At 37.4% G+C, this 12,267-nt stretch overlaps 1 protein-coding gene across 4 annotated transcripts in view; it reads left to right on the plus strand.

The window, feature by feature from the left end:
* cdcp1b (CUB domain containing protein 1b) overlaps positions 1-12,267 on the plus strand; it is a 65,005-nt gene that overhangs the window by 37,820 nt on the left and 14,918 nt on the right. For all 4 annotated transcript variants that reach the window (XM_061982799.2, XM_061982800.2, XM_061982803.2 and 1 more), the window contains 4 exons: positions 3,581-3,796; positions 5,189-5,539; positions 5,634-5,849; positions 8,484-8,840. In XM_061982799.2, the coding sequence (XP_061838783.1) occupies positions 3,581-3,796; positions 5,189-5,539; positions 5,634-5,849; positions 8,484-8,840 (1,140 nt within the window). The remainder of the gene's footprint in view (positions 1-3,580; positions 3,797-5,188; positions 5,540-5,633; positions 5,850-8,483; positions 8,841-12,267) is intronic.

The raw sequence follows: 12,267 nt of genomic DNA on the forward strand, positions 1-12,267 counted from the left end.
AAGAAGTTTATTAAGATCTATAATGTTTATTTTATGATCTGTGCATGCTACTAGAATCAGTTTCACTACACAAACTAGTTCTTACATTACGAATTAGTAATATTTCAAATATAATATAGGCTATTGCAGGATGAGCTATTTTAATCAAGTCTATCAGTAGATCCTAGGAGTGTGAATCTTTGGGCACCAAATGATTCAATCTGATTCCGATTCCTGGGGTGACGATTTGATTTAGAATCGATTCTACACAATTCCTGATTCAAACCGATTCTCGCTATGTATTATTTTGTATAATAATTATAATGAATCTTTTTTTTTCAAAACAGGTTAGGAAAGCTCCTTTTGTTTTTATGGAAATGGCCTAAACACGTCTTTTTAAAAATGTATTCGTACAAAAAATATACTGTTTATATTAGGAATTTATAGTTATAGAAATTTGCGGCAAAAATGTTTGTTTTTAAAGTTTTAGATTGAACTCGGGGGCAGATGTTGTCATTCCCGGGCCAAATTTACAGCACAACAAACACATTGGATAACACAAAAAGCAAGTTAAGTTAAGCAACCTGAAGTGTCTCTGACCATCTCTAGGAATCTCAACAGTGTCAATATATATATATATATATATATATATATATATATATATATATATATATATATATATATATATATATATATATATATATATATTTTACATGCAATATTATATCCTATAATGACCTAGAACGTATTATGCAAAACCAACTTTTTTTACATATTGGTAACTGTTTTTGTGTATTTGGGATCTACGTAAGTCCCGATAATTTAAAATCAATCATGGTAGAGACATTTCTAAAACAATCTTGCTTTCCTTCATACTTCCTCTAAACGATCCATTTGGAATTTGCCCAATTTGAGATGTTTTCTCCATTGGTGACATCAGTGGATATCTCCACATATGGTAGAACTTTACCCAAAGTGTTTTGCACAAGTTCACCATTGTAGTCGATAAGCTCCTTCTTTTACGCTATCCTCTTGTTGTGGGGCAGACTGGCTCTTACAAGCACATGCATCCTCTGCTGTTGCCATTTCTATTGCAAACCAGTGTGTAGTTCGAAAGTATCTGTCAGTAGACTCCAGGTGGAACCGCTATATCTACAACATGGTTGAGAGGGAGCAGGCAATGTCAAAGTGAAAGCACGCAAGTAAGACCGCCCACAAAACAGCACATCCTGAGAGATGGTCAGATAGTCGGTAAGACATAATTTTAGCAACATTTTGACCAAAGAACCACCATTACATGTTATTTAGACTACCGGTACATGGAAGTGTTTTAAAGATAGGAAAAAAATAATATTACAGTGGAACCTCAATTTACTTTGGTTCTTGAACATGGTTTGTAAATCGAAAAGTTTGTATAGTGAATTAGTGTTCCCCATAAGAAACAATGTAAATATGAATAAAACAAAAGTCCATACTTTGGTTAAAGTTTGTACACTTTGAACACAATACAAAGTAATATGCAGTACTATATATCAAACCACATAACAAGTGCCTGATATATCAACTAGCCATGTAAAAAAAAAAAAAAAAAAAAAAAAAAGTCAAAACCACAAGCTGCTGTATGCTCTGCTCTGCCAACATGCGCACACACACACAGTGTGACTTCTACTGCGCAGCAAGTGAAGTGGAAGGCTATGCCTCGCCATCAAAGTTTCGCCTTGCTTTCTTGCCTGAATGAAGCGTCCCCCACAGAGACGTGGTTCGCACACAGAGGCATAGTTAGCTTGATATAAATAATTATAAATCAAAAAGTTTGCGTATAGAGGGGTTCGTAAATTGAGGTTACACTGTATGTTCCTTTTTAGGCCTACCATAACTCAGGGTAACCATAGCTGCTAGTAAAAGTAGTTAACTAATTTAGTCACGTGGTTAAAAACAATTAAATGAATTCTGAAGTGAATGCTTTAAGCGGCCCAGCGTCACCCAGAGTCTACTTTCAGCGTCTCCCATGTAAATTGGGTTTAAGACTCCTGTTTTAGAATATCAAAAAAAGCTATTTTTAGTGATTCTTATTCTTTGCGTTGTTTTTGCCATTCGCTGGTGGTCTTTGAACGTAACCCCTGCAAGCGGGGGATCTACTGTGCTGTGCTGCAATAGACACACACTGGCCACATTGAGATATACCGGTACCCAATGGCATCATAGAGTAGGGCTGCGCGATTATATGATTGTAATCGTTGATTGCAATTAATCTGAGTTTGATCACGGTAATCAGCATATTTCCTTGATCAAACATGGCGAAAATTTTATTTTAGAAGTTACCGCAGTAGTAAATAGTAGGGAAGCACGGAACAATCAGTCTTTATTAACCGTGATCCTGTGTGTGTCTGTGAATGTGCATGTGTTCGTGTACGTTTGCGTGTGTTTTTGTGAAAGTGTTTGTGTTCATGTATGTGCGCGACCTCCCGTTCCACCGTCGCGAATGTCAGACACAGCTGGAAGTGGTGCCCAGAAGAACAAAATAAAGAACTATGACTAACACTAGCATAGAAGTTGAAACACAACATTTAAAAGGAGCAGCAACTTTACTTTCACTATCTGCTGCATCTCACAAATAATTTTGCCCATTAATTTAATCAGAAAATGCATTTTTATATCCAAATATTTTTTATCAGACTTTTTGTTTGTGTCTGCAGAGATTCAACTCCTCTGATATAACATGTACTAAAACACTCTGCAGAAACTTTGTGTTCTTTTTGTTTGTTTGTGGATAAAAAAAAAAACATTTTGTTCCTGACGTAATCATTAAAATTCATTTATGTGTTGGTACACGTTATTTTACAGTACTTCAAATTCAAAATTATATTTTCATTCAATGAGATACAGAATTTGAGTTTTAAAAACTACACAATCTGGGTCACCGCTTGTTTGCCAAAGCACTGGTGACTGATGTTGATGTATACAAGTAATTAAATACCACAAATAATAATTTACCATTTGAAAGTGTTGTTTTGTAAATGTTAACATGAAAAAAAAGTCTTATGGTTTTCACACCACCAAATATGCTTTGTTTACTGCAGAATGTTTGTGATGAAAACTAAATAACTTTGAGAGGAAAAAAAAGTTGTTCTCTTTACCCCCACAAAAGAAGCAAAACCAGGTACGGACCGGAGCGTGGGTTACCTGTATCGTTGCACATCTAGTAAACACAAATATAGACATGAACAAAGAGCATATATACCTCAATCAAACATGGCGGAAATGTCTGTTACAAGATACTGCAGTAGTAAACAGGAGAGATGTGGTACTCCGTATAATCCTGCACGGGACAATCTGCTTTAATAATAAAAAAAGAAATGGTGATATTAATCGAGATCGGATAATATGAAAACATTAATCGTTATCATTTTTTTTGCCATATTGCCCAGCCCTATCATACACTGTCATAGTCATTTTGCTTTAACAGTGCTAACTCTTAGTATTACCTTTCTAAAAATAGATTTTTTTCTTGTGTTGTATCTTACTAAATTTTGCAGGTGTAGCTAATATTGTGGCATAAAGTGTAAATCCAGTAAATGTCTGCTTACTGTCTCTTCTTTAGAGGGTCGAACGGTGGTGGTAACCATTGATTCCAGCACCACTCTGGTGATCAGCAGGTTCTCGCAAGAACCAGAATGCGAGCTATGCTACAGCGTTGACGCGGCTCGCACCTGCAGCCAGTCGGGAAAAACCTTGACCGACGTTCAGAGTCTCTCGCTGGAGTTTAGTTGCCTCAAACCTCAAGAGTCCTACAGTGTGGAGGTGAAGAAGACAATAGGTGAGCATATTTGGACAAGTCCAAGTTGATAATATCATAATTTATTTAGTAACAGCTTGTTAAATGCTTACACAGTACATACTTAGTTCATGAAGAAAATATTCAAATACATAAAAAGCCATTAGAATAACACACAACCTTCATAAATACAAATGCATTGTTTGAACCCTACATTATCAACTTATTAATATACATTGCAGGGTGTCATTAAGTGACCTATGATGAATTTTGTCTTACCTGACTTCTAAATGTTGTTACAATGTTGGATACTCGCGTTAAACAATGCCAAAGCGTCAAATCATAAGGTTTGTTCATTTTGGCATGAGCTTGCACACAGTTTTTAATGCCTCTGTTTGTGGGATTTTGCAGTCTGGCAACATTGTGAAGTCTCTGCAAGACTCTCAGCCAGAGGGTGAGGACGTCCCCCTCTGGCTATGAGAAAACACAAAAACAGTGAAGAGTATTAGTAAAAGTATTATTTTCATCTAATCTTGACATCCGCATAATAACACTGATGTGCAAGATCAAGTGACAAATGCTGCGAAAAGCAGCTTTTTCATGCAGTCTGTATTGATTGGTGAGCGTGCATGTGTACCTAATGTTGTGGCCGGGTGAATCCATATGTATTTTTTGTTGTTTTTTTAACAGTGTCTGAAAAATAAATAGCAGTGACAACTTCAAGATATATATTTAAACTGTGTACATTATGATACTTTTGGAGAGGGTGCGGCGTGGTTTCATTTGCGATCTAGGAACGCCTTCAGTACAGAATTGAGAATCTTGCAGACAGGCTCAAAAAGTGACTGTGGAGCAAAACTTACGCAAAATTTACACCTAAGCATATCCAATACATATTGATGGATGGATGGATTATTTAGACCACAAGGGAATGTTTTAAATGTATATTAAAATCATCATAGGTCCCTTTAGGCTAAGCATCAAATGTACAAACATTATACAAAAATGTTTAATTTAATTAATAATTAACTTAATTAATTAATTAACTTAAATTAAGTGGTTTAAATTCAATACATTTTATAAAGGATAATAACATTTATATTATTTATATTATATTAATATAATAATTAATATTATTTAGATTTTATAAAATCAAAAAACATGATGTATAAGATTATTTGTACAATACAATATATGCATTTTTGCCTAGACTTTAGTGACACCCTGTACAGTAACTACAGTCTTTGGTCACTGCTAGTTGTTTAAAAATTACTATTTTTACAGCAGTCATATTTGACTGTTAAAACAATATATATCAGTGGTAAGATTACAAAAAAAATCCATCACTTTCTATATAATTTTAACTTTTTTACCATTTTTTAAATTTATTATTATAGAATTTCATAATATCATGATTTGCATTTCCTTTCTTAGAGTGTACGAAGAATTCTTGCACGCCTGCTACGGGAGAACTTGATCCCAATCTCATGAAGGATTTCAAAAGAACCCTCAAATGGGACATTAACGTCCCAGAGAGAACTGTCTTAACCTTGGAACCCTCTAGCGGCGGCCTGAAGCAGTTGTCAGCGCAAGATAAATGTCAAGATGGCCCTCAGTATACTGTGAGCACAACAAGAAGCGATGGCCAGCTCAAGGCCAACAGCTACTGCAGTGGTGGACCGTTGTCCCGTCTGGATCTTCTTGGATTGACGACCGTGACTGTGGAGGTGCCCCAAGGACAAGAATTGGACAGGACAATATTTACAGCCAAAGCAGCGCCCAGAGGCAAATGTCTTGCATGCCAATTTTTTTAACATGATTTTGACACATCATTGATCAGGAATTTTGTATCTAAAATCTGGTATTTCTTTATCCTCAGTTGGCAAACTGCTGTCCGTGTTTCCTGACCCAGAAACCAACATTATTATCCACAGAGACACAGTCGAACATGACTGCAGTGTGTGTGTGGACAAACCCCCGTCGCAGAAATGCGATCCAAAAAAAATAACCCTGAGCGAAGCCCGAAATACCTCAGTCGAGTTCACTTGTCCTAGCCCTGAAGAAGTCTTCACTGTGGAGGTCAACAGAGAAATCGGTACGTAAATATTAACACCTGACATTAATTTGTTGTACTGCATTGAAGAGTAGATTTACTCTCAAATTTGCCATGCTTTTTCATTTCGTTACAACCTGCATCCACTTCAATTACTTTAGTAAGGTGCAGATTGTAAAGCGTTATGCTCATACTGCTTAGTTAAGTCGGTTTCAGACAATACTTTGTTTATCCAACCATAGGTCTCAAGAAAGTGAGTATGAAGAATAGTGTTGAAAAAAAGTAGCGGATTATATCCATTAAATTAAAGAAATCATTGGAAAACATGGCCAAGGTGTGTAGGAAACCGACTTAACTAAGCAGTATGAGCATAACGCTTTACAACGAAATGAAAAAGTATTGTCTTGTTATCTAGTACTAGCTAATGCTGTCATGTGAAACATTGGATGTTGCGCGGGTCTTACAGGGTTCACTGTGGAATTCACTACACCAACTATCGATAGGGAGGTATCTGTGGCTGCCTTATAACCAACATTTTTGCTTCCAATTTAAAGTTAAAAATTAGCCGAGAAACGGCTCCGATCTCCAAAACAATTGTAATGTGAGGCACTTTACCAATTACAGTGGTAAAGGTACCACTGTATTTAATAATTAGAAGATACACTCCTACAATTTAAATCCAGGGTTTCCCTTAGATTGCTGAGATACCTGTGGGGGGGTGACTAGGTGGAGTGGTCATCATACAATTTGCATAATTTACTAGGAATTATATTTTCTTAAAAAGGCTTAAAAAAAAAAAGGTTTTACATACATTTAAAAATCAATCTGTTGTTATTTGGTAATAACATATATTTGTTTAATCATTTTGCTAAATTTTTTAAATTGTTGCTATTTATTGCACAATTGATGATTGTTCAAGTTTCTAATGACCTCCAATCTTTTTAGTGACTACATTAAAAACGATAAGCAAAAAAATCTATTACCTTTTTCTGGTGTTATTGTAGACTGCGCTCGTTTACAGGCTCTTCACATTTTTCGCCGGACTGGATGCACTTGCGAAATTTGGTGGGTTTTCATGCATGTTAAGGGCCTCAAAAATGCAATGGTAGTGTTACAAATAATAATAAACAAAGGAATTACCATAGGGCCTTTGCTGATTTTTGCTGCTTGCTCCATCGTGGCAACAGCGGACAGGGGAAAACACGTTATGACACCCAAAACACATGTAACTTCACAAAACACAACACGCAAGTGTGGAGATGGTGCACAGGAATGTCCAAAACTTACATAAACCCCAAAACGCATGCGATACGAGAACAACACAACGGAATCGGCGAATGAGCTGCAAAAACTTCCTCATCCTATAGTTGGTCTATTTGTCGTAATTGAACTCCTAAAGTCAAGTACATTTTGCAAAATAAAATGTACGCTGGTACTGTGAATTTGAACACTAACATTAGCACATTAAATTGGTAGTTCTATAGTTTTGTTGAAAAAAGTGTAATAAATACAGAAAAAAGCATGCTAACTTTCGGTTTCATCGCACTTTGATTGTTTTCCCCGTATGGCATGTGTTTTAGCGATTTGTGTGTATTTTGGACAAAAGAACAGCGGCAAAATTTTTGCGTGTAAAAAAACACTTGGCGTCTCCCTCAATGCTTCTTTTTCTTTTTTCATCGTGTGTAACGTTCCACCGTTTTAATACTTAAAAGTGGTCATTGAATACACAGCCCAGGAACTCCTCTCCTTTCTGATTGGTCACTGTTTCCTGGTCAGGTACCTCAACTTACCTAATTTTCCACTGAGTGGAGGCTGTATATCCTAAATTTTCACACAAATCCTCCCGCCATGGTTCCCCCGTTACTCTGCTTCAGATTGGCTCAAACTTGTGACCAATCAGAAAGGAGAGGAGTTGCTGCGCTGTGTATCCTATGTGCCAAAACAATTGAATGTCGCGCGAGTAAAGAAAGAGTCATTGTGCAGGCAAAAAGGCGCCGCACGCACACACAGAGAGGTTGCGCGAGTGTAAATTAAGGCCAAATATGTGCTAAATTATTCCACGCACACACAAAATGAGTCCACGCTAGAATTTTATCACTGTTCTGACTCCATATTTGTGTGTGTTTTTGACGTTTCCGTGCGTTTGCTCCTGTCCGCCACCGTACACTGTGTTTGTCTTATTACTAAAAAGTGCCCGTGTAAGTAAATTTTAACATACATAATCAACGACTTTTGTCGACATTCATTGTAAGACTTAATGGTCATTTCAATAAGAAAAAGGGGCTGTTTGTTTCAAAATGTGTTGTAGTATTGTCAACGTCCTCTTAGCAGCCTTAAACGACAACAGCAGTATACGTTTTACAGCATAAAAACCTGCACACAGTGACTTCCTGTTCAGTGCAAAGTGAGCTTCAAAATAAAACCATAGCAATATTAATCTGAATTCTACCACAACCACTAACAAAATGGGTCCATTTAAATATCTCTTTAGATTGTTATCCAATGGAAGAAATATTTGTGCATGTACAAAAGCTTTGTTGTCACTGTAGTCAAGTAGGTTAAAAAATATCTTTAAATATTGCCCATTTTCCTTGCCTACAATGAAATAGTTCAAATTCATTGGCTCAAAAAATCTGCAACAAATTCACAAAAACTTGTATTTTTTTGTGATTCCAGACTGCACAGCTACTTCCTGCTCTGATACTAGTGTCCAGGCTGAGTCCACGCTCTTCCCAGACTTCAACCGGACCTTCACCTGGGATCTGAAAGTCGACTCCACTCGCACCTTTCAGCTGGATTTCCCTGAGCCGGGAATGCAGCAGATTGCCAATGAAGACACCTGTCCAGATGAGCACACATACACACTTGTTAGCTATCTGCGCACTGGGCCTGCCATGATTGGAACCTTCTGCAAGGGGGGTGCTGTGACTAGCATCGGAGTGCTCTACAAGGGCCGCATGCTTCTCCGGGTACCAGGGGACAGGAAGATGGACCCTCTTGACTTCAAACTCAGCATTGGGCCCGAGACCAGCAGTAAGTGTATACTGCTCATCCATGTGATACATGTTTTTGATTGATACTTTTCTCATTCGCATAAAACTAAGTATTGTTTACATTTAACTGATGCTAGCACCAAGTCAGTGCTTTTAAAATGGTGCCGAAACCGGTACTCAGTTAAAAACATACACTTTCTTTTCTTTTTTTGTTTGAACCAATGCCTTTTTATTTTCTGTGGAATTTCGGGAAATTTCGAATGACTAGACTAGTACAGTAGTAATACACCTTCCAAGTACCTTAACTAGAAAGTTTTTCGGGATACAGTGGAACTGACGATTTACAAACTTAACTGGTTCTTGAAAAGGGTTCGTAAATAGGAAAGTATGTATATTGAAGCAAATTTCGCCATAAGAAACAATATAAACATGGATAATGGGTTACAGCCTTGACAAAAGTCTGTATTTTAGTAAAGGTTTGTACACTTTGAACACAATATAAACCGCTATGCACTACTGTATATCAAACAAACATAACAAGGGGGTGATGGATCAACTTTCTATTTGATAACAAAGTCAAAACAACAACAGCGGAACTGTCCTCATGAAATGCAGCTGCTCTACCGACACACGCACACACTGTCACTAACCCAGTGGTGCACTCACAGTTTGAAATCACAAAACTCCTTAATTTTAAAAGCCATGTCGCTGCAAAGGTTAAGAATAAGAAAAATAAATTAACTTTACCTTGTTGGTTAATTTTCTTGCAGCAGAAGGGAGGAAGATGTGGGGGAGGAGGCAGTGTAGATAATGCTGTGGTTACTTCCTGAACGTTATCTCAGGGCATTCAATCAATCGCAACTGGACTGTTTGGTTTGTCTTAGAAGACATTTCGCCGCTCATCCGAGTAGGCTTCATCAGTTTGTGCTCATAGACTTAAATTGGTCAGATCTAGTCTTCTAGGACAAACCAAACAGTCCAGTTGCGATCGATTGAATGCCTTGAGATGACAATGACCTGAATGAATGAGAACATTCATAGACATCTTCCTGAATGTTTCAAACCACACATCAGTTACTTTGTTTTGACTTATATTGAGCTAGCAGAACTACAAAAATACTTTAAAAAGTAAAAAAAAAACATTCAAAGAGCACAGTAGCGAACAACAACACTGCTGTGCTGACTGAATGAGCACCGGAGATTGATCAACCAGTCCACAATGGATGTGCTGTTAGGCACACACTGGGTGGGTGGAACATTTGTACACTGAGACAAGGTTTGTACACCAGAGCATATTTTATTTGGTCTGTAGTTTGTAAATTGTAAACGAGGGGTTCGAAATCGAGGTTCCACTGTACAAGCAATCTCTCTGTTTTTTGTTATGCTTTAAATTGCGAGTATAATTTGAGTACAAGCCTCCCCCGCCGTTAGGATGATGTAGAAAATGCCACAGTGAACGCCTGAAGATCCGCCCCAAAACTTGCTGGCAGTATCTTATAGCTAGAGATCGACATAACTTTTGTTTTCCAATCACTGGAACTCAAACCTTTAGCAGTGGTCTAGCTTTCACAGCTTTCAAACCGACATCCTCCTCCCGCTGAGGCTTGCTTCTCCACCCACGTCTCGGCCTCCTGCGCTGGTCTGAAGCTGTTCCCAGTGTAATTGGTCACTGGGGTTGCAAACGCCTCAGGAGGGATTTTGGTCAAATAAACAATCCCAAAGCAGAAGTTTTCCACCCCAGTGTTTAACAGTAGAGATGCTGCTGTTGGGCTCAAATTAAAAATGTTGGACTTGATGCCAAATACCTTAATTTTGGTTTCATTTGACAATATCAAATCGTCTTTGAGTCATTTGTGTTAATTTCCACAAACAGGCCTGAATATGTTTTCCAGCCAGGGGACTACGCAGGGATTGCAGCGATCCAATCTAAGCAAAGTGTGCTATTAATGATTTTTCTTGATGACTGTGGTCTCAGATTATTATCCAGCAATTTTACAATCTTTCTGACCTCACAAGGTTAGATCTTTGTATTGAGCTCTAGATCAAGGGGGATTGACCATTATCTTGTATTTCTTCCATTTCTAAATTATTGTGTCAATAGTGGTCTCCTTCTCAACAAGCTTGTAAAGGAAAGTCCTCCCAGGTTATTTCGTTCTAATGGCTTGTCTGAATCAGGCAAGAAGACAAGAATTGAAGATTAACAAGTTATTCTACAAATGGAGTAAGTACAAACAGTAGCTATACCAGCACTGGAGAGAAGGTAGTGCCTTACAAGGTCTGGCGCGTCTCTCTTGATCAGGCCTGGGCAATTATTTTGACTCGGGGAGACCAAATTTAGAGAAAAAATGTTTCTAGGGGCCGGTATATCTGATTTTTAGGAACACTAATACAAAACCTCACAATAATGTCTGATTAAATTCTAAAAACGGAATGGAATTTAAAATTTTTTTTTACCGTGAGACACCCAGAATGTACATGAAAATAGAGAATGTGAGATATAAAATATTGACTATGAAAGATAAAACACTGAATATTGACAACATATGAATGTCACACCCCCTCTCGATCGACATATTTTACAATCAAGCGAAACGCAACAAAAATACAACAAACCGCAAAATATGAACGTGAAGGGTTAAAAAAAACCCCACCTACAATCTGATACATCTGATCAATCACTAAGCTTTAGAACTTTGTTGTAAAAATCTCCTTCTGCGTCTGTCCCTGACACCCACGTTTCAGGCTGTCCGCTCTGGAAACACTCTGTGGAAACGCTCCCCACCCACACTGCTTGGGGCCTCGTCTGAGCTGCTGTGATTTAGATTACCATAGTAACTAGTATATCATGCAAAAGCGCAGATTCCAACCATTGAAATACTTTGTATAGTTCAAGACTTACAGTCATTTGAAAACATCACTGCACATCATAATGGCAGCTACAGTTTTCATCTTAAAGATCCAAAAAAATAATTTGGGAATGTCCAGCGGGCCACATTGAAAAGCTTAATTTTTAAATATTCTCTTAAAACTTGTTATTACTGTGGTTCATGTGGCCTATTCCAGTCTTGAGCAGGTCTACGATTTTGTCCCTGAGATCCCTTGACAGCTCTTTGGTCTTGCCCAATGTTGTTGAGAGCTTTGAAAGAGATCCGCTTATCCCATAACAATTTAAGATTAGTAGTCCTTTTTGTAAGGGGTAGGGCTTATTTGTGTGCTTTATGGTAGGGGAATAAATACTCTTAAAAATACAAAATAATTGATAAACATTATACAATTGTATTTTTGTGGGATGACAAAAAACCTACTATAAAAAGTTGACTGTTTATGTAAGGGTGTAGCTCAATTTACAAAACAAACTAATATACACAATTCCAGTCAATCCAAACTACCAGCGTCCAATATAGTTTAATATTTATTATTTATAACATGATCTTTATCAGATTCATTTTAATATCTCAGCATTTGAT

Source organism: Nerophis lumbriciformis, linkage group LG21 (genome assembly GCF_033978685.3).
Source record: "Nerophis lumbriciformis linkage group LG21, RoL_Nlum_v2.1, whole genome shotgun sequence".
NCBI classification, from domain to species: Eukaryota; Metazoa; Chordata; class Actinopteri; order Syngnathiformes; family Syngnathidae; genus Nerophis; species Nerophis lumbriciformis.